Below are 24,869 nucleotides of genomic sequence, written 5' to 3' on the forward strand. Positions count from 1 at the left end.
TTTTATTTTTTTAAATTCAATTCAATTTGAGGGGATAGAATCAGACTGCTTAAAAAGGACCTGTAGTTGAGATAAAATCCATTGATGTTATGTAAAAGTTTTCCTGTTTATATGTACTCTTGCTTGTTACACCATACTTAATAATAGCATTGAAAGTTTACTATTAGATAAGATCATTAACGTTCAACACAACTAGATTATACAGATGTCATTCATTTGTTTTCTAATAATATGTAAGATTAATAAAGATTTTAAAAAAATGATTTATTTTGTATCAATTTCAGAATCTTTTACCATCAACTCATCCAAGTTATTTAATTATTCAAAGCTGGTGAATGACGGTGATGATAGTCCAGTCAAAAGAAAATCTTCTCATCATAGAGCGACGGCTATTGTGGCGGCAACAAGCATTCCTAACCCTTCCAATGCTCAATCAACAAAGCATCCAATTGATGACCAACCATTGATAGACTTGAGTGAGGATAGTGAAAAAATTGATACGACATTATCAAAACAGGAGGCGCCAAGCTCTTTGTGTCTGCTAGATTCATTAATAAATTCAAATCCTTCTCATTATGGAAATCTAGAACTTCAAAAACCATTGTTAGACAATAAAAATGATCCATTTGATATTACTTCCCCTTATCGTAGCTCTTATTCAGTGGGATATCCTGTTCCTAGGCAACAGTCTGACAGCCCATCAAAACAAAGACAACCAATTGTTTACAGCCGTAATCATTCTCAAGATGATAAAACAAAAAAGACTGTTAATGTTGATTCTTCAACAGCGTCACCTGGTGATGTGCTGCCACCTATACCGCCAAGGGGAGTAAAACTATTACCTCCAACGTCAACTCATTTAACAGACAAAGGTCAATCATATTATTCATTACCACCTAATGAGGATTCAGATCACTTGTATAAAAACACGTCCAATCAGTCACTTCATTCCTCAACAGTCCATGTGGTTAAGCCACACCCCTCATACGAGACTTCATCATTAGAACGTGATCAAGTGCAACAGACTTCTCTCTACCAGAAAAAATCAGACAAGGCTTTTGATTGGATAAGTGATGCTATTAGCAATTTTTCAGTTTCAAAGGACGAAAACAAAAGTCCTTGTCCGCTTTATGACCAAGTGCCTGATGAGAGTCAGAATAATTGGGGATTTAATGATAAAAATTATATAAAACCGCCATTATATGATGAAGTTCCAATTGAGGAACAGATTCAACCAAAAATGAACAAAAATGTTTCTGCTGTTCAAAATGTTGATGATGACAATATTAGTTGGGATTCATTTGACTCTGATTTTGACGATGATGAGGTTGATACTGGCATGGCGGCATCAGCACCGTTGCCAATACCAACAGACCCTGATGCCCCACCTCTTCCTCCCAGAGATTATTTATCAAGTAGTTTAGACTCTGGGAGGGGAACTTTTCATAAAAAAACAGAAAAATGTCGGATAAATCCTATCTTACAGGAAGGGAAACAATTGAGTCATACTCATTATTTTCTTCTGGCACCACGGGAGGAAAATCAACAACGGAAGCAGAAACCTAACACTGCTGAAATAAAACCATTTTCTGTTGACGGAACACAAATAAATGATAACCACCGAAGTTCAACAGGTAGTGAATATCAAAATGTTCCAAATTTAAGTCTTCCTGGAAGTAGGTTGTCGTCTGCTAGTGATGATTTATCTTGGATGAAACCGGTAGATAGTAATAGAAAATCAAGAAAATCTTCAGCACCTTTGAACATGCAAAAATCTAGAAAAGTTCAAAATGTTGAATTCCTTTCTACGTCTCCAAGAGAGAAAGTTTTTTCCGTTATGAACTCTGTCATTGGGGTCACTGATGAGGAGTGTCATGCGGCATTGTGCCATGCATCATGGGATACTGAAAGTGCAATAAGATTTTTAAAAACGGAACAGTTATTTCGTCTAGGAATAACACGTAGAGAAAAATGTGAAAAACTTCTAGATGCATTAAACTGGAATCTTGAACTTGCTAGTTCAGTATTATTAGATGACGTTAAATCCCCATATTCAATGGAGTCACAAGTATAGTTCAATGGATTTGAATATTGATATTACATGTATAAGCTTCACAAAAAGCTTGTCTGGCACCTTTATTTATTATTATATATGTTTTTACATTCCCCCTCTTGAAACATGAGAAAACCTTAAATCTTTTTTTAGCTTGAAATTTTATAAATTTGACAAATAAATCATTAAGTTATTGCATAAACAAATATTTGTTTAGGTCTGGCAACCTTTTTTTAAAGCTAATACTTTTTTAAAGACAGAAAATATTCTGTAATATTTGTGACTCAGACATCAATTGACCCCCTTAGTCAAGTCAATAAAGTGTTTGAGAATAAATAATTTTATTAGAAAATAATTTAGTTCAGATTCCTTCCCTTAATGTGCGATTAGATTTAAACAGAAAAACTTGGAAGATGCCTGCAGAACAACAGAAAATGGATTTCTTTCTGGTTGACTGACTAGTGAAGAAATAATGTCGTTTTAAGATAAGGGATATTTTTGTCATATGAACACATTACACATGTATATTTCAGTTGAAATGCTTCTTTTCTCACTAAACTGACCTCATTTTCCATTGCATGTTTGCATCTTTTCAATATTTTCCAATATATATAAAGCATTTGTCAATGTCATTGTTTCATTGGTTCTCATTTTTACGTACAGAAAAATTAAGAACAGGCAGCAGATGGCCATGTGATCATGTGATATTGTAGTCCTTCTAGGTTAATATTTGTAGGGAACAAGGGCATTAATTTATTTTTTGAAAGTAGCTTTAGTTGCAATCACATCATAAAAAAACGTTGGGAATAAAAAAAAATCCGAAAATCTTTGTAAAAAAAACCCCATCTTCGTTCAGTTTATTACCAGCACAAAGATCTTAGGACAACCCATTCAAGGTTACATATCAATTACCACTATCATGATTATTCAATACCAAAAAAATGTTCAGTCAGATACTACAAGTTTCTTAAATGATTGTATTAAATTAAAAAAATATTACAATGGTATGAGTTTTTATAATCTTTGAAAAATCCCAAAAGATAAAAGGAGGAAGATGATTGGCCAGAAAAGATTGTGACTTGAAAATGGAAGGGTAGTGAATGGAAACCTAATATGTTCTTTTGTTAAGCATGTTATGATTGTTTTTTTTAAAGTTATGATTTATATCATGTATATTGCCTTTATAAATTATACTGATGAATTCTTTTTTGAAGTATAAATTAAAAAAAAAAACTGACTTTTGACCTGGAAAATCACCAATTTCCATTAGAGCCAAACTTTTTATGCTTAAAAATAGGTCTATGGACAAATCAAGTTTTATGATATCTGAACATGCTGAAGGTGTTGAACATGTTTTTTTAGCAAATTTTGTTTAGAATTTTTTTCTCTAATTTTTGTACTATTTTCACATTTCCTAACCGGTGTGAAAAAAATAATTCTCCTCACTAGTGAAAAATCTGTTCCCAGAAAATGATTATTCAAAATTTGATTATGACATCTAAATGTTTTGTTTTCTTCTGAATTTTCCTATTGTGATGCCATGAAAAAAGGCATCAATGCCTGATATTGTCGCATATAAAGAACACAAGTTTTTGAAAATCTTTGAAAAAGAACGATCCAAAGCATTAGAGAAACAGATTTCAACACTATACCTCATTTATTACGATATTTCTTCACATTCAAAAGTTAAATTTTATTATTTAAAGAGCTTGACAAGCATCACGCTTTAAATGATAAAATTTTACTGTATTGAGTGGAGAAATATCGTAATACCCCTGATGCAGTGTAAGAATCTATATTTCTCTCTTGTTTCTCTAAGGTTTTGAATTTTAAAGGCATGAATATTGAGCTATAACATGTATAACTAACTATATATTGAAATTTTAATTCTTATCTCATTTTTAATATATACAAGATATTTGTAAAAACTCATCACAAATACTAACTAGAAAACATGTCATTTTTATGGTGTATATATACATAGTACATGTACTTGCATTTAGAAGTAAAATACACAGCTTAATTATTGAATTCTGTCAAGCGACTATTATTTATTATGATAGTTTACTCTTTATTGAGGCAAGTTTTGATATTGATTACAGAAATTTCTAAATTTTATTACAAATGAAGCCTAATGACTTTGTTTACAATGAAGGGAAAGAAGGGGGCATTATATTTTTCTGGTCTGTTCTTTTCAGGTAAAAGTTTTTGGTCTAGATAGTTGACCATGAAAGTGTCATGATTGTGGTCAGATCAACTTGAAACTTATGGATAACAAGCCAAGTAACTTTAATCCAAGTAAGGCATGGTTTCCTTTGGGCCCATATTTGTTTTGTAAGGTTGCCTGAATCTTCTAAAATGTTAGAAATTGTACTTTTAATAAAAATCAAAATTTTATAATTATAATAATGTTAAATTTTGTATAAATTGTTATGCTTTGTCAAATCGTATTAAGTTTTTATGTTGTACAGACAGAATTTTAATTTTCATTTATTGCACAACAAATTTTAATTCAAATATTTTATATTATTATTTTTGTTAAAATGATTTCATATTAAAGTATATATGTTATTCTCATATTTAAATATGCAGTCATATTTAATTACCTAGGAATAAAAATGAAAAATTAGTTTATTATTATTTATTATCATGATATTACTTGTGAAGGAAAATGGTGGACAAAGGTCAACACACTGACAGCTGCATTAACTTACATACTAGTCATTAATGTGTGCATTTATTATTGCAAATCCTTGATCTCTGCCAACAAAAATTAAATCTATTCAATGTGATGGTTATTTTTTAAAGAAACAACACTGAATTTATGAATGCATGTTATTATTGTTTTGAACCTGTTGCTTTTCTTGCAACATGTAACCATGTCAGTGGCGTTGGGGTATATGCTCTCCTTGAGGTTTGGAGAAAAATTTACCTTTTAACCCAAGACTTTAAATTAAAAGAATGTGTCTTGGTATGATGAAATGTCTTCCTCTGAATCTTAACCTTTAAAAATACAAAAATGCAACTCGACATATGGGTTAAGTTCAAAACATGGTATATTCTTGTTTAATTTAGGTGTAAATATCCTGAAAATACATCTTATAATTAACACTGAACTTAAATGATTCAACAAGCACTATTGCAACTAACATATATTTTTTTAAATAACATATAAAAACAACACATTTGGGTGAATATTGCCCTTCTTTGGTTTAAAGCAAACACAATGTGTAGCTCATCAATATATATCATGATATATGCTCTTCCCCTAATTAAATTTAACATGTAACAGATCAAACCTTTTATTTAGTATACATCAACTGTTTTGGGGGATTTCTGTGATGTATTAGAACTTTTTTCCCCCTTTTTTGTCATATTATTTTCATTGTTGTCTGTGGAATATTGATTGTTACCTTTTTCGCATTTTTTTGCTGTTTTTCCTAAAGCACTTTTAGGTCTAACAATATCTGAAATTTTCATACAAGTACAAAGAATAACTATAAAAAAAAGATGTGGTATGATTGCCAATGAGACAATTGTCCACAAGAGACCAAAATGACACAGACATTAACAACTATAGGTCACCATACAGCCGTCAACAATGAGCAAATAAAATTGAGAATTGAAATGGGGAATGTGTCAAAGAGACAGCCCATACTGCATAGTCAGCTATAAAAGGCCCTGATAAGACAATGTAAAACAATTCAAACGAGAAAACTAACGGCCTTAATTATAGAATGTTTAATTGGAGAGCCTAAATAAAAAAACAATTTTTCCAAGTTCGTGAATACCTGTTCTTGATCTATTATATCAGGAATTCCAAATAATGATGACCTTTTAAAAGACGACTTTTTGACCCAATGAGGGATCTTTAAAATAACGAAAAACAAAAAAAACAAAAAATTAAATTATTATTCAACTTTCGGATTGCAAGAAAATGTTTTAGTGGTTTCTGATATTTATTTCTCAGAATACCTCATATTGTTGTTTCAAAACTATCAATACAGAATAAAAGAAACAACAAAAACAAGAAAAGAGAAAATAGTCTAAATATACAAAGAATAGAAAATAATAGGTTGTTACAACATAAAGAATAGAGAAAATAGGTGAAAGAATACCGCATAGGGAAAAATTTGTTTACTGAATACAGACATTCTAGTTATCAAAGGTACCAGGATTATAATTTAGTACGCCAGACGCGCGTTTTGTCTACATAAGACTCATCATTGACGCTCATATCAAAATATTTATAAAGCCAAACAAGTAAGAAGTTGAAGAGCATTGAGGATCCAAAATTCCAAAAACTTACCCTCGTCCCTGTGTGTGGTTTCTGTCGAACACATAATGGAATAAACACACGTAAATTCGAAATAGGGTATGACATATTCAGACAGGGCTGCCAGCTTCACCCTGACCTGTCAAATTGGCAGCCCACTGTACTGAAATTTGAAACCCATTCAGCAATATTGTGTTTATATATTGAACCAGCAACATGTCAATCAGATGTTGATTCTTGAATAGAATTCAGGTAAAGTAGTCCATCAGCAGTAATATACCTTTACCGTCAAGCTACCAAAATAAGGCAAAAAAGGAGACCATTTTGGTGCTTAGAAATACAAGTTTAAGAATTTAGAAAAAGGCTTGAAAATCGAAGAATACATCGACGAAGAAGCACCAATACAGACCCTTGCTTACGGACATCACGTGCAATGTCGTATTTTAAAATTTGACTTGATAGCAAATATTTTTTTCATGACAGGTCTTCCAAGTGCTCCACGAAACCCCTTTCTAAATTATTAACATTCATTTTATCAGCAATCAAAGACGGGCTTCAAAGTTATTGTGTAACTGCCTATTCTAGAGGTGGCGTGAATCAGATGTGGATACTTAAAATTCCAAAGATCTTTTAGAGTACATACAATCTAACTCTCTTTCATCTTGTAACAGTATTAAAACATTTGACTTTTCTACTCTTTACACAAGTATTCCACATTCCAAACTAAAAGACAAATTAAAAGAGTTGGTATTACTTTGCTTCATTAAAAAGAATGGCCAACGTAGATACAAGTATCTCGTCTTAGGGAGGGATAAATCCTATTTTGTAAAGAATCATTCTGATTCAAATAAAAAATTCTCTGAAACCGATATTATCAAGATGCTTTATTTCTTGATTGACAACATATTTGTTACGTTCGGAGGACGTGTTTTTCAACAGACTGTCGGCATCCCAATGGGAACAAACTGTGCCCCTCTACTCGCTGACTTGCTTCTTTATTATTATGAGGCTGACTTCATGCAGGAAGAAAGATAAGAAGTTAGCAATATCCTTTAACTCTACTTTCCGCTATATAGATGACGTTCTTTCACTAAGCAATTCAAAATTTGGTGACTATGTGGATCGCATCTATCCCATCGAACTGGAGATAAAGGATACTACTGATACAGTTAAGTCGGCTTCATATCTTGACTTACATCTAGAAATTGACAATGAGGGTCGGTTGAAGACAAAACTTTACGACAAAAGAGATGATTTCAGCTTTCCAATTGTGAACTTTCCATTTCTAAGTAGCAACATTCCAGCAGCACCTGCATACGGGGTATATATCTCCCAATTGATACGATATTCCCGTGCTTGCATTTCCTATCATGATTTCTTGATAGAGGGTTACTGCTCACAAGGAAGCTATTAAACAAAGAGTTCCAAATGGTGAAGTTGAAATCATATCTTCGTAAATTTTACGGACGCCATCACGAGTTGGTTGACCGTTATGGAATAACCGTTTCACAAATGATATCGGATATGTTCCTTACGTCGTAACTACAATCCACTTCCCTTTCATGAATTTGACCTACCGAATTAGACTTTTTACCGGATTTGTAATCACATAAGCAACACGACGTGTGCTGCATGTGGAGCAGGATCTGCTTACCCTTCCGGAGCACCTGAGATCACTCCTAGTTTTTGGTGGGGTTCGTGTTGTTTATTCTTTAGTTTTCTATGTTGTGTCATGTGTGCTATTGTTTTTCTGTTTGTCTTTTTCATTTTTAGCCATGGCGTTGTCAGTTTGTTTTAGATTTACGAGTTTGACTGTCCCTTTGGTATGTTTGGTCCCTCCTTTGTATTTGTAGAAACTTTTTATGTTTCTTCGATTTATTCTTATAATGGGAATATGAAAGAAATGCATGATACAGACACGCCTACTTTAGCCCCTTAATAATAATTTATTAAGGGTTTACATATGTAGGTTAAATTCTTGAATAAGATACGAATAGTATATACATCAATCGAAAAAGAAGATCACTCTTGTAAAGTAAGATACCAATAACATTAACGGTACCAATGTTCCAGTACCAGATGCGCATATCGACAACATATGTCTCTTCAGTGATGCTCGTGGCCAAAATATTTGAAATCCAAATCTTAATTAAAAGGTGAAGAGCTATAGACCAAAAGGTCCAAAAAGTATTGCCAAATCCGTGAAAGGAATGGGAGCTTTCAAATTGCATGATTTATAACATTATTAAAATATAATAACTTCTAAGATTTTGTAAGGGCAAATTTTAATACCACAAAAAAAATCCTTATTTTCATACCTGTACCAAAGTACTGGCTACTGGGCTGGTGATACCCTCGGGGACTAACAGTCCATCAGCAGAAGCATCGATCCAGTGGAAGTAATAACATTGACGGTACCAATTTTCCTGCACGAGATGCGCATTTCGACAAAACATGTCTCTTCAGTGATGTTGAAAGGAATATTCAAACTTTTAAACAGCAGCCGACTTAAATCTTGCGTATTAAATTATTACCCTGATACATTTATGACTATTATCATGTCGTAATGTTCTATTGTATTGTTAGTTTCTGAATTTCATTATCCTGAATGCTTTTTCATTTATGTGTATTGTAGTCCTGTCATATGATGTTGGCATTTTTGTGTTATATTTAACATTGCAATGAAAGCGGGAGGTATGACTAGCCACAAAATCAGGTCCAAACCATCATGTTTTTCTTAAAATGTCACAAACAAAATCAAGAAAATGGCATTTGTTATCTTATAGTTCGTTTCTGTGTGTATTACATTGATGTTGTTTTGTGTTGCACTTTAGTATTTCTGTTGTTTCGTTGTTTTCCTCTTCTATTTGATGAATTTTCCTAAGTTTCAGTTTGTAAGCCGAATTTTTTTATCTCTCAATCGATATATGACTTCAGAACAGCGGTATTCTGCTGTTGCTTTATTTACCGGCGGTGATTTCATGCAATCTAACTTGGTCCACATGTAACAAATGAGATGCGTCGGATATTATAAGTTACATAGTTTGCTAGTGACCCAAAATTTACCGTATTACGTCACTGGCACACTGTGTAACGAATTTATCTTACCGACTATCTTAACGTGTGAAATTTAGGATAGTGAGCTATCAAAATAAGGAAGTCTTCAAAACTGTTAGTATCAAGAAACTACTTCCATTGATCATACAAAAAAAGAAGCCAACAATAACAACTTGTTAGGTTTAAATGTGTTTTATGAATTATCTTCAATTTCTTCGTCTGTTAAACAATGTTAAAGCCTTTAAGATTTTTTTCAGAACCGATTGTTTTTATAAAGGGACGTAACATTACTAATAACAGTGTATGAATTAAGCCCCGCCTCCCTACTAACCTAATATGAAATATACACGGTCTTCACGAGGACGCTTTTAACCAATCATATTCCTTGAAATGTATAGTAGGTAAGATAAAAATGTATATTGATACATCAGCTATATTATTTCGGGTCGAAACAATCTGTATGAATAGACTGTTACTGTTTGAACATGTACATGAAGTTAAAGCCGTATACAAAAGACCTAAATTCACCTTTTATTCCGTATTTGAATGTTCTGATATCAACCATAGTCTTGTGTATGTACAGGAATACGTGCACTTGCATGAGCCATTATCTATCCGACGTTACTCAAATGATAAGATACAGATACAATGACGCTGCCCACGAGACACCACTCAAAAATGTGTAGTGCTTAACCAACCTAAATTGACGGTTTGATTTAAAAAGTACTCATTAAATACATCTATCTTTAATTGTTGTCTGCAGATGTCGTTTGGTTATTTTATCTTGACGTATCGAACCCAGCATCTCCTTGTATGAACAGTGTATACTGTAAACATTTTTAATTATTGCAGCAACAAGCAAAAAAAAAATAAAATCGGAAAAAATCAGTAAAGAAAAAAACACAAAAAAACTATTGAAGAAGAAGAAATTCACAGGATATAAATAAGGAAGTCGAGATAAAAGGGAAAAAATCCACCCCAAAAAATTGAATTAAACGCCTTTATAGTGTATCTTAATAATACTCAATGACTGTTCAACAATGGGTTTCTTCCTTAGAAGATGAAATAACAAGACCAGTCAATTGTATACAATTTCCTCAAATGTTCTTCCCAGCTTCATAAATATTCATTGTTAATGCGTGTCTTTTGTAGGCCAATCGCATGACAAAACTAGTCGAAAGTTTAATTTAATGAATAACGCTTATCTAATTGAAAATTGGCAGTATTAAAGATTATATTATTGATTGGTTAATTTTTTAGATAGTTAAAACCGCAAGTTCATATAAACCAATATTATATCAAGGTTCTCACGTACAGAATGGATGCATGTACCCTAGTACTAATATCAGGTAAGTTTAGAAAAATAAAGTTTGGCTCTCTTTTTTTCAGAACTTTATATAAAAAACAACCATGCATGAAAGCTTTAGTAACTTTTTAAACTTTTCTTTTAGATGTTTATTGTTAAACGTTTGAGATTTGAATTATTTGTTTTACATAGATATAAAAAAAAAAAAGAAGATGTGGTATGATTGCCAATGAGACAACTATCCACAAAAGACCATAATGACACAAACATTAAGAACTATAGGTCACAATACGGTCTTCAACAATGAGCAAAGCACATACCGCATATTCAGCAATAAAAGGCCCCGATAAGACAATGTAAAAGAATTCAAACGAGAAAACAACCGGCCTCATTGATGTAAAAAATGAACGAAAAACAAATATGTAACACATAAACAAATGACAACCACTGAATTACAGGCTCCTGACTTGGGACAGGCACATACTTAAATAATGTGGCGGGGTTAAACATGTGAGCGGGATCCCAACCCTTCCCTAATATGGGACAGTGGTATAGCAGTACAACATAAGAACGAACTATAAAAAGCAGTTGAAAAAGGCTTCACTCATCAGATAGACAAAAAATACAAGTGGATAGATGTCTACCTAATCAGTGTTTGTTTGGTTTCCTTATTTTTGTTATCTTTTGATTTTCGAACACCACACATAAAGGACTTTAACTTTCGCACACATTTACACTTCAAACCTTTTATATTTTTACAAATTATATCAAACTTAAAGGTATCGAATACCTGAGTCGCATTGTGCACAACATATCAGAATTTTCGGTGTTTAAATCGCAACAACATTGTTTTTGATAAGGCTTACCAACTGGTACAATTCGAGCGTCACTGATGGATCTATGGATCTGATGTAGACGATAGTTATCAAAAGTACCAGGATTATAATTTTATACGCCGACGCGCGTTTCGAAACTGGCGCCTTGCGTACACAACTACAAATGTTTATGCCTGGAGTCATTGTTGATTTGAAAATAAAGTATTTTTTTATCAAACGGTACGAAGTTAACATGGTTAATGTGTTATTAATCATTCGTCATTAATATATGCTAATATTTCTAAAGTTAAACCCGCTAGATGAAATTTGGTTTTTCAATTTTGTATCTTAATCGACCTTTAAACTATTATGCTTCAAGTATCTCTGACGAGTCATTTGAAGACGACAATAACAATCAAAACCAAGAAGTAAACAAAGACTCACAAAACCAAAGGACATTCACATCAACAATTATAAACAATAATTAAGAAATAACACAAACTCCACTAAAAACCGGGAGTGAAATCAGATGCTCCGAAAGGGTAAGCATTTCCTACACCGTATACGGCATCCGTCGTATCTATATATCTATAGATTATTTTTGTTTACATTGTTGCATGTCATTTGTATATAATTTATTCAACTGTCAACTATCGATTCGTTGATATTCATTGATACACACACACCGTACCTTCATAAACTTAACTAATTAAAAATCACATAGGCAATACTTATGTACCAAAGAATTCTCGAAATAACATAACTTGCTTTATTTTGTACCTGCATTGGTGGTTTGCTATAAACCTGGATTAGCGTTTAATGTCCCATTGTGACCAGTAAACAACTAAAAAAAACAACTCAATAATTCATAAATTTAAACGACACTGTAATTACCTTTGTAATAAGACACATTGGGGATCAGATAAAAATGTCGGATTAAGCAAGTTTGATGAAATACTAAGTTTTTTTGTTTTTTTATAAAAACAAGATATATTCTGAAATCCTGAAAATGTGTCGGTTAAAACAGGATGATGGAATAGTTGTCAAAAGTACCAGGATTATAATTGAAGACGCCAGACGCGTGTTTCGTCTACATAAGACTCATCAGTGACGCTCAGATCAAAATAGTTATAGAGCCAAAAAAGTAAAAAGTTGAAGAGCATCGAGGACCAAAAAGTTCCTATAAGTTGTGCCAAATACGGTTAAGGTAATCTTTGTCTGGGATAGGAAAATCCTTAAGTTTTTTTTCGAAGAATTCAAAGTTTAGTAAAAATTGATCATATAATTGATATTCATGCCAACACCGAAGTGCTGACTACTGAGCTGGTGATACTCTCGTGGACGAAACGTACACCTGCAGAGGCATTGACCCAGTATTGTAAATAGTTATCAAAGGTACCAGGATTATAATTGAATACGTCAGACGCTTGTCGTCTACATAAGAGTCATCATTGACGCTCAGATCAAAATAGTTGTGAAGTCAAATAAGTAAAAAGTTGAAAAGCATTGGGGACCAAAAACTCAAAAAAAGTGTGCCAAATACGACTAAGGTAATCTATTCCTGGGATTAGAAAATCCCAAGTTATCCTTAGAATCCTAAGAATAATCAGGTGTCAGATTAGGCAGGTTAAACTATACTAGTGATTTCTTTTTTTTCGTAAAGCGATATTCAGGCCTCCATATTGGTGAAGGCATTTTATGATAATGTTAAAGGAAAAACATCCTTGAATCCAGATTATCATCATAATATGAAATGTTCTTTTTAGCTAAGTGTTGGAAACAGAGATATATTATTGTAGAGTAACTACGGACGGCTGAAATATATTCAAAATAAAACAAAATACAAACTTAAGTTGAAATGCATATTTTTATCATCGCCAAAGTCTTTGAAATTCTCACTGTATACCAACCAATTTATTTTAGTATTACACAAATTTTCGTTGTAGGTTTATCTAACATTGCATGGTGCATCCCCGATCTGTTATGGCCATTGAACAGTGAAACATACGCGGCAGAAATCATACATAATAATCAAAATAATTCTGCTGGATGTAATATAAAATTTGCACAAGACATGCCACCGACTTTCCTGAACCTTGCTGTTTCAACGGACGACGATCATGTCATTGATGTGAGACTTGCACACAGTATTAGTTTGCCTGGAAATGATGATTATACGTTCTCAGGCTGGTTTCAGTTATCAAATCCAGACGGCACTTTGTTTCACTACAAAAGTGATGATCAAAACGGTACATTTTTAGGAATTAAGGCAACACTGACGTCATCCTCTATTATCACATTGACAAGACTCTTACAGAGTGTCAACGAGAGTGGTGTAGTTGTGAACGACCCCCCTCTTAGTGCGAATAACTGGTATTATTGGACGTTCAGTGTTGATGCATCGAACGGCAAAATGAAAATATATCAGGATGAAAACAAAATTTTCAGCGAAGATGTTAATTTCGTCAATGACATAGCTATCGGTCTACCAGGCACACTGCGTATAGGTGGAAGTTTTGACGAATTTGATACAAACTTTAATGGGGATGTGACATGTTTTGCATATCACTCCGACAGACCTGACCCTCCCAAAATAGAATCAGAAAACAAATGTAAATTTGGACCAGCTGGAGAATCATGTAAGTGTTTTGAAGTTATCAAACCTTGCTTCCAAATATAAATTGTTTTTGCATAAATATACTTTTCTAAAAAAATTCTAGTAGTCTATTTGCCAATTAACGAATTTATTCTGAAATTTCATCCATTTGTCTATCGTAAACTAGTTCCATACAATAAAATTGACTTTTGGTCAAGCAAAGTATGATAGTTGAAAGGGATATATTGTCGTATTAACAATTTATTAGTGAAAACAACATCTGGAATCAAACGTATTTATTTTAACAACAACTTAGATATAATTAAAAGATTTGAAATACTTAAAGGTTACAAATATTTTACTCAGATACAATTGCTCTTTCCTCTAGCTCACATAGTCAATAAAGATGTATTGTCCTTATAGGAAACAACCAAATAAGGGATCTCTCACAGCAGTGTCAGTAAGAACAATTGGCAATCAGAATATAGGCATTTACATGGATGAAACAATAAAATTGATCAAACAGATCTAATCGCTTATAGAACATTAATCGCCCTTCTGGTGGAGGAGATTATATGTTTGAATACGACATGACTTCTCTCATGATGTTGGATGTTCCAAGCTATTGGAGAGCTGTTAATTGGTGCTTCTCTATTTAGCAATTTACATTAGTAAATACTAATCGCAGTGGTGAATGGTCGTAGTCAAGTAGACTGTGAACCTAGTAGTTTTTGACGATACTCTATTACGCGTTTGGGTCTTTTTAACTGATTTTGTCACCATATATGTCACGATCTATTTTCATGATCTTTTATATCAGGAAAGATCTAATAATTACAACATCGCGATGATATAAATTTGCGTTATATTCCTTCTCACGAAAGTCGCAAAATTAAAACTTTCACAAAAATAAGTTGGTTTACAGTGTTTTCATGTAGAATTACGTGTTCTTCTTTGCTATTTGTTGAAACAAAATGATACTCAACTTAAGGGGTTTCTGTTCAAATTTTGTTGCTTGAAATTAAAAAAAAGTTTTGAATGTTTGCGCTTTTTTTTTATAATTGTAAATCCTCCAAAAAGAGGCGACCTATGGAGGATAGCTGCTTTTTTATGGTTACATTTTTGTCTAATCTTGTCTAAGCCAATCAAACAAATTCCTATGTAAAACTATGGCGATCAAAAGAAAATGGTTACCTTATCACCACCTCTTTAAATTAGATAGAATATACCACCGCCATTGAAAAATACTTCGTTCTTGATTAAAGTTAGAGGTATGATAAGTGCCATGATTTGGCCTATAGTGAAACTATGTCGGTAGAAGTGAGTTACGAGAGAGGCGGAAGAAACAATAGGGATATTCAAATTCATATGCTGAAAACAAACAACGTCATGGCAAAAAAAACCAACATAAAAACTGATAAAAGACAATACAGAAAAAGATGATGATCATGCGCAACACCAACCCCACATTAACAGGGATTGATCTCGGGTGCTACGGAAGGGCTCAGGCAAATATAGTAGACATAGACCAGTTATAAATAAATTAAATGTGAATGATTTTGTAGATTTGTAATACTTTTTGATTTTTGATCTTCTACTTATTTTAATTCACGAATCTAGACATTAAACATACTATTCAAAACTATGGATGAGGGTAACTCGAAGATAGGATGGTAAGTTAAGCGAAATTTATTCCGACATGATTTGAAAATCTCCTCAGTTGCCTATATCTTACAAAATTGGTACTTAACATCGTTAGTACATTTATAAAAATCGTGAATACATTAAATTAATTCTTTTTTTTCAGATATACCAATATGTCCGAAGAGAAATGTAGGAATATACGCCAATTCAAGTATTGATAGTTCTTTACTAAGCACAATTAGTTCGTCTACGGAGTGTTCCGTATTCCAATGTTGCATAGATTGTTTAAATGAGGTTTCCTGTAAATACATACAATACGATTTGACCAGTGAGGGATGTCAGACATGTTTTCTGCTGACCATAGGTTCCGGCACCTTCGATTTAGATAACGGAGAGGTTTATGAATTAGTATATTTCAGCAAAGGAAATTTTTGAACTTTTTTATTATGCTTTTGAAGAGGATTGAGAAACCGCTTATTCATACGTTCACTATTATTGATTTCAAAGAAATTGACACAACTCCATGTTGCTTACATATTTGGGCAAACATATATCATATACTGCATGAGTGTTATACTTATAATAAGTGAATACGCATTGCTTGCTAGTTTGTATATATTGACAATCAACCTCTATAGTCAATCTTTGCATGTTTTCATGATTTGAAAAGAATAAATTATATAAATACTCGTAATCGAAAGCACCGACCATTACTTGGTATTTCATTTGAACTATTTTTCTTCTTTTTTTTTCACGTTGTGGCGATTTGAAACTACATGTACTAATTAAAGACCAAATTGTTATGGACTTCTCGAACATATTAAACCAAAAAAGAGAACATATTCACATTTTCTGTTATCGTGAGTTCAAAGGTCAAACCAGAAGAAACACATTTAAATCTAATAATAGAAATAAAAGAGCATACTCTCAACCTTTTGATCATTCTAAACAAATTAATACTTGTAAAGGAACAGGTCATTATATTTCGTCGGGGGGATAGATGGCTTAATTTCAAACGTCAGTAAATGTCATCTTTGCAAGTAACAATATATGTTGTCCAGTATTTTCATCAGACATGTTTAAAATTACATTAACCTTTATCATGTTTAGTAAAAGAGTTACAATGCCGTTTTTGAAAAGTTACCGCCGTCAATTTGATATAATTCACAAATATAGTTGAGCTGACAACGAAACGCCGAATTCAAAAAAATAACTACTTGCAACTGTCAAATCAAAAACATACGTGTCAACCTATCGATCATAAAATTGACGACAGACGTGCAACATGACACATTCAAAAAGATGTACTTTTACCAATTATATTATACTATAATCCTTTCGTTTGTTTCCCTGTGCACTTTGTTACAGTAACTTGCTTTCTTGAATGTTGCACGTTATTAAAAACTAATAATTAATTTGGGAAATGCCTCTCAATTGTTGAACATCAAAGGCACGGATTTTGTTTTATCAAACATACATGCAATGTTATTATACAAAAAATACTCACAAGTTCAGTTAAACCCATACGTTGAAACAATACTTGTAAATGTGAACAATTATACACCCAACTTATCAATACTGGCCCTATATTTTTTTAACTCTCTTGTATTTTTTTTCTAAACAAAAACCCACAGAAAAGAATAAAAATCTTAATATGTCCAAGTTTGATCCATGTCCAAATTATTCTTTTCCAAAAAGATACAGAAATGTCGTCTAATTTGTTAATTATTTATCAATTGTGTCGTACATCAGATACAAATTTCTGACTGATTGTGGATTTGCATTTTAGTAGATACATTTACGCGGTATTTGTTGGTGTTGAAGAAGACCCATTGGTGGCTTTGTAATGTTTTCGTGTCTTTTGTCAGGCTTTTTACGCATTCCAAATTGTTGGCATACCTTTAAAATCACATGATTCCCTTAACTGATTCATGAGATTAAACATCAGTAATTTACTGTAGCCTCTAATGTATAACTAGGAGTTTTAACACTGATCAATAAACTGTGTACCCTCTTATAATGCATATGTACATAGACCTGATAATTGTCCCCTCATCACAAATAAAAACAAAACAAGTCAAACAAATATGTTGAGTGAAAGATTTTACATAATTGAATAAAAGTTTTCACCAGTCAACGACGAGAATATTCTTTTTGCGTTTATTTCAGTCCTACTACAACCTTTCACATTCCTTAAAATATACAAGAAGTCACTTTGAAATACGGCAATACATTGAAGAATGAGAAAAGGATATCACCTAGTAATACGTCAACAGAACATTCTTTAAAAAAAAAAAGCAAATCGATTCGTTAAACGTAGGTTTTGGGATGGCCGATTTCTACACGAAAACCCGGACTTCAAACTACTACATGGATACTGACAACTATTCATTTAGTATGAGAAAGTTCACAACTATTATACCCTTTAACTAGCTATAAACGCAGTTTCAATTTACCATTGTTTACGTAAGGAAATAACTGTAACATGTTAGGAATATGACAGTTGTTTTCCTCGTCCTTAGATGTGATTGAGCGTTTGATTTTACCCTTAGACAAATAACTTGCCTTTTATAATTTCACTTGCAGTTCAGTATTTCAGTTATTTTCTTCTTCCCGTATATTTGTATATATCATTCAAGGGCACGCATTTTGTAAATCTGGATATACCAATAACTTTAATGTTACCTATCGTACTGCAGCAGATTGCAACTTTTGTCTCTCAGTACAGCCCGAGGCTAATAGCTCCGTAAAACTTGATCAAACGCTGAATTAGACATCAGTGGAACACATCAAGCGACAAAGAAGAATGCTCTATACAAATTTTGTTTGTTAAAAAACAAGATAAAAGATGGATGGAAACGGAAACTAAGGACTGGTTCTTACTTATTCAAGGTTTTAATGCATTCAACATCAATAGGAGATACAAAAAATATATACAAGAAAGATTTTTTGTAAAGTAAAACAACTTAATGTAAATCCATGTAAAAACACAGAACAATACAATTTGTTACTTTTATAGCGTGTCTTATTCAATGCACCGATTGATAAATATTTTACAGATAAAACAAACGGCGTAATACAATGTACAATTTAACTGTATCTAATTTCCCCTCGATTTTCTTAAACCTTAATTATGAATATTCATGAATGATTTGTTTCCGGTCTTTGTCAAACGCATGCGAAATATAGTGATATGCTTGATTGAGAGTATTTAGCTCTATGAAAGGAAATCTCGAATACTGCGATATTATTGATTGGTTATTTGCTTCTTAAAAGTAAACGCCCAGGTTAATATAAATCAACATACTATTAGGTTTCTTAACTTATGTGCAGGATGGATGCATATACGGTTGTGCTATTATCAGGTATGTACAAAACAAATATTTCTAAAAAGTTTTAACTCGTTTTGCGAGCCTTTGAATGTTTAAATTTAATGAAACTTTTTATTCTTAATTTAAGAAATTGCATGTTAAAATATGTGTCAATATTTCATGATTTTCTTGATTGGTCATTATGTTGTCCGCTATCAGTTTTTAGACGTTTTTGAAGAACTTTTACCTTGTTTGTAATATAAATATTTGAGAGATATACTATAATGTTTGAATACCCTTATTTGAGATATTTGATATCTATAGGCAATGGCGGATCAGGAAGCGTAGAGGTCGTACGACTCCCTTAATTTGGTCACAAAAAAAGAAGAAATAAATCTTAATATCTTGTTTCTAATTGTGACATCAAACTACAAATACTATGTTTCCTTAATATGTTTACTTACTACCGCTTAAAAAAAAACTGTTAATCTGGTCACTATTGTTTATTGTGACAAAGAAGGCTTGTATAAACAAAGATATTATTAATTTTTCAAAATCGTTTATTTGTTAAGACTTTTGCAATTGCTTTAAGCGCCTCTGGTGAGTCTTATCTAGTCATAATGCGCCGTCTGACGTAAGCACGTTATAAGCCTGACATACTAAATAGCTTTTTTATAAGATCGAAATGACTCTTTTATACTGTAGATTCATTATTATTCGTCGAATACAATTTTTTCGGTGAATTCTTGGAGACATGTGAATCACAAATATCAATGTTAAAATTTTCTACAAATATGTTTGCAGATTTTGCCTACCCCGCGAGATAAAATATCCACGAAAATGCAATTTTCCATCATTCCAAGAAAATTACAACCACGAGAAAAAATCAAACCAAATTATTTCATTATTTTAAAGTACAACACTATACAGATAATTTTTCTGAATTCCTAAGAGAGGTAAATAATCTATACTGAATAAATGAAAACGCAACCCATACCTGTTTGTTCATGTCATAAAAAATAAAACTGACGGATTTTGACTGGAAAATTAACCAACTGTTCTAACACTTCGTGACTTTTATTGTTCACCTACCTAATTATACTATTTACCGGGCTCGTAATAACATAAACAAAACGACGGGTGCCACATGTGGAGCAGGATCTGATTACCTTCAGGAGTACCTGAGATCACACCGCTTTTTGTCGGGGTTCGTGTTGCTAAGTCTTTGTTTTGGTATACTATATTATTGTGTCATGTATACTATTGTTTGTCTGTTTTTATTTTTCATTTTTAGTCATGGCGTTGTCAGTTTATTTCCAATCTATGAGTTTGATAGTCCCTCTGGCATCTTTCTCCCCTGTTTTAACATATTTGTATGCCAAAACTTTGCAGCAATTTTTTTTTTACATTGCCAATCATTTTCAAGGTTCAATTTGAAGATGTTCATGTGTCCATATCTAAAAAAATATAAAGGAGACCTTCTTTACTAATATACTCGGAAGTATCCTTAAGGAGGTTTACTACCCAATTTCAAAATAAATAGCTTCCATAACACTAGTATATATTGAAAGGGGATTAATTAAGGAATAAAAAAAGCAAATATAATTGAAATCAATTGACAATGAGATGACAGAAACGAAAACGATAAAATAGATTAACAGGATACAAAACACAAAATAATAGTCTAAAGACTAAGCAACACAATTCCCCACCAAAATCTGCCATTTTACCAATATCTACGTGTTTCGAACGACAAAATAACAAACAAACATTTCAAAACAAAAAAATACAGCATAAATTAAAGCTGAATCAAAGAATATAATAAGATAATTGCAAATCATATTTTTTATCGCATATATTCGCACTTTAGGATGTTTTGTCGTTGGAAGCTGTACACTCGAACTACTATGGCCATTGAATAATGTTACATACACGTCAGAAATCAAACTGAATTCCCAGAATCAAGATCGAGCAGCTGGATGCAATATGAAATTCGCACAAGATATGCCACCTAATTTCCAAAATCTTGCAGTTTCTACTGATAATAATCACTGGATTGATATTAGAATTGAAGACAATATTTCTTTTCAAAATAAAGACTATATGTTCTCAGGCTGGTTTAAGACATATAATCCAAATGGTGCTTTGATTCACTACAAAAGTGATGATACAACAGGACAATTTCTTGAACTAAAGGCAATGCTGAATAATTCAAATATCATATTCACGAGAAAATTAAAAACTGCCAACGAAACTGGATCCATAGGCGTCACATTGAGCCCGAATAGCTGGAATTATTTGGCATTTGGCATCGATATAAGCAACGGTAAAATACAAATTTGTTATGATGGAACCAATATATATGACGGAGCCGACAGTTTTGTGGACATAGACATGAAGCTACCAGGTACATTGCGCATAGGCAGAAGTTTTGATGACGTTGATCCAACCTTTGATGGAGATGTGACCTGCGTTGCATTGCATAACGATAAAGGAGCTCCTTTATCGGATTCAGAGATCGAATGTAAGAACACTATCCCTGACGAATCATGTAAGTTGTTTATAAATATCGAAAATAACCACCATCTCGTTCTTATTATATAGTATACTGTTAGATAAAATCCATTTATATTATGTCAAGATTCTAAATATGTAATGGCTAATAGTATAACTGGCGAAAAATTTCCTAATAATTTGTAGCTTCAATCTACCAAACACAGTGTTATACTGATGTTCAAAAGTCATTAATATATTAAGGAAAAACAAATTCTGGTTACAAATTAAAACCGAGGGATACATTTGAACTATAGTGTAAGAGGTAAAGAACGGAACAGAAACATAAAACTGCAACAAATAACCAAAGTCTGTTATGGAACAGAATATAGTTATTCTCTCGAGGAGTTAGGGCCTATCATTTAAAATATAAACATTTATTTAAGTATGTTTGATTGACAATTTGGCCCTTAATTCTTTTCATTTACAGAACGATTAATTTCTATCATGTATTTTGAAAATTTCTAAATCAAACTATTGATTTTCAGATAAACCAATATGTCCGGACAGGAATGTAGGAACATACACAAGTATCAATAACGGGATGTCTAACCTACGTACGATCAGTACGAGTACTGTGTGCTCCGTGTTCCAATGTGGTATCGTTTGTCTAAAGCTGACATCGTGTAAATACATACAGTATAATCTGACCACTGAAGGTTGTAACACATGTTATTTGCTGACCATTGGTTCTGGTAGCTTCGATTTGAATAACGGAGAGGTTTTTGAATTGGGATAATGAAGCAACTAAACATTTGATCTCAAAACTTGTTGTATATGATGTTTAACAGACGGACACATATTTGCATTCCACAAATATATTTGCTTTCACCATATGATAATAGTCATACGTCACAACTGTTTCAAACCATGAAGGAGTATAGCCAGGAACCCCAATAAATTGCTCTGTAAAGGCTTTTTTAAAACTTTGACTGTTGAATTACAAAATGTATCATTTTTGAAAGTATATGTAGAAAAATAAGTGTCTGCCTCATACATGTGTAGATTATGGTGGGGTTCGTGTTGTTTATTCTTTAGTTTTCTATGTTGTGTCATGTGTACTATTGTTTTTCTGTTTGTCTTTTTCATTTTTAGCCATGGCGTTGTCAGTTTGTTTTAGATTTAAGAGTTTGGCTGTCCCTTTGGTATCTTTCGTCCCTCTTTTATAAAGATATTAAAGGCTACAGTAGTATACCGCTGTTCAAAAGTCATGTATCGATTACGAGAGAAAAGAAAGCCTAAAACAGGTAGAGATTTTGTTTATTTTTTTCTAGAAATTCAACTATTTCGATCTTATTTGAATTTATATGTGGAGCAGTAAAAGAGAGTGAATTAAGGCAACAGTAGTATACAGCTGTTCCAAAGTCATAAAACACTTTGTGGGCGAAGGATGACGAAACAGTTAACGGTTATTTTTGATCAGAAAATTTACATGAATTTCACCAAATAATACACAAAATCCCGTATTCTTGTGATGTCATACATACACGACAAATATTCTGTAACCGAAACAATTGGATATTCTAACCTATGTTTTCATATAATTTTCAACACATTATCGCAATTGCAAAAAAAAAGTTTTATGGCCTTTGTTGCGAGTTGGTTAACTGTCACCTTTTAGCATAAAGTAATAGCGTCTATTTTTTTAGCATGAAGTAATAGCGTCTAAAAATGTTATCTATTTATAAATTCCTGATTTTAAAATCTTCAGACTTGAACGTTCAAATGATGATACACCAATAATACCGCTTTGAGCCGATTAAATTCATGAAGTGTTATTTTCATTTAGGTGTAATCATAACCATTATTCTTGATCTATATTGAGGTTTGTTGATTTTTATTCACTATATATTTCAACTATACGCTATTAAACATACATACTAATTTAGCACTCCCGTACAATGGCACTCAAAAAAGCGGAAAAAAATATATGTACAAAAATATTTGGGCACCAGCAACAATACCATTTATACCAAAATACAGCAAATACATAATAATTATATGTATGGCAAATTTATTTGACAGAAGTATGTTTCATACTTGTACAACAATATTCATGTTCATACTATAACTATGGCTATATTGGTCATGCTATTTTATTTTTCATATTCTCATTTGTAGAATAGACTATCCATGTTAATACTAGTATATGTTTATATTCTTGTCATGATACTTACAAAAATAAATATTGTCGTAAAAATGAAAACAACACGTTATTATAATAATGAGTCTGAAGAGCTTTTCTTGGATTTACCTTCACAAAATGCTTAAAATCGATTGTCTAATTGCCAAGAATGTATAAAAACTACAAAGGTTGAGCTATATGACTGCAAGAAGACAGAAGACAGAAAATAGCAAAATTCATCTTTTGTCTAATTTGCTTGAGGGTATTGAAACCAAAGTTTCTTTAAAATTTCAAAGGAGTAGACCCAGTTATACTCCTTTTTGGCCCCAACATATAGCAATTTTATATAATAATAAAAATGTAAACTTTAAGCTGTTTATTTGAAAGTATAATACTTCTATTACATAAATATGGGCTGTGTTTGACAATTCAATATTCAAATGTAATTTGTATTTTATGATAATACTTATTTATATAAAGGTTGAGAACACGGATGGGGCCATTTTCACTTTTCCATAAACAAAACCATCTGAAAAGTGACATATTATGGCATAGTTGATAGATTGTTTAAGATTAAAGCTTGAATTCGGCAGTATTGATGACTAAATCAGTTCAATTTTTTCCAAAAACTAGTTAAGTGGACTGGTGTAGACACTTAAGTGTTTAAAAAATTTCCAAAATCTTTCATCATATGAACTTGAAGTATGAGGACCAAATTGACCCTTACCAGACCTACTCTTGTTTAAACGAGTAATTTAAGAAAGTTTTGTTATAAATCATGCTAGTTCAGAAGTACTGACATCTGATCTTTTCAATTTCGCACATTATTTGACCCTATTAACTTTTATTCAAGCGTCAGTCATATCACGAGTTGTTTGACCGGTATGACATATTGCTTTCGTTTTATATGTATATGATGATGTATATGTTCCAATTGTCGTAACATCAGTCTCATCCCCTTTCATCCTAATAGGACATCTCTGGATAAGAATTATCATCAAATTTGCACTAACATGAACAACACGTTGGAGTAAGATTGGCTTACCCTTATAATGCACCCGATATTACCCCGATGTTAGTGGGATTCGTGATGCTCAGGGCTTAGTTTTTATGTTGCTAAAACAAACAACCTT

At 32.3% G+C, this 24,869-nt stretch overlaps 1 protein-coding gene across 6 annotated transcripts in view; it reads left to right on the top strand.

Annotated features, from left to right (window-relative positions):
- LOC134692850 (activated CDC42 kinase 1-like) overlaps positions 1 to 2,463 on the top strand; it is a 41,743-nt gene extending 39,280 nt beyond the window's left edge. For 3 of the 6 annotated variants that reach the window (XM_063553458.1, XM_063553456.1, XM_063553459.1), the window contains one exon: positions 285 to 2,462. In XM_063553458.1, coding sequence (XP_063409528.1) covers positions 285 to 2,074 — 1,790 coding nt within the window. In that variant the 3' untranslated portion in view covers positions 2,075 to 2,462. Of the gene's footprint in view, positions 1 to 284 lie in introns of all 6 variants that reach the window. The other 3 variants (XM_063553455.1, XM_063553454.1, XM_063553457.1) reach the window with 2 other exon arrangements.
- Positions 2,464 to 24,869: the final 22,406 nt, after the last annotated feature.

This window comes from Mytilus trossulus, chromosome 12 (genome assembly GCF_036588685.1).
Source record: "Mytilus trossulus isolate FHL-02 chromosome 12, PNRI_Mtr1.1.1.hap1, whole genome shotgun sequence".
Lineage (NCBI taxonomy): Eukaryota > Metazoa > Mollusca > Bivalvia > Mytilida > Mytilidae > Mytilus > Mytilus trossulus.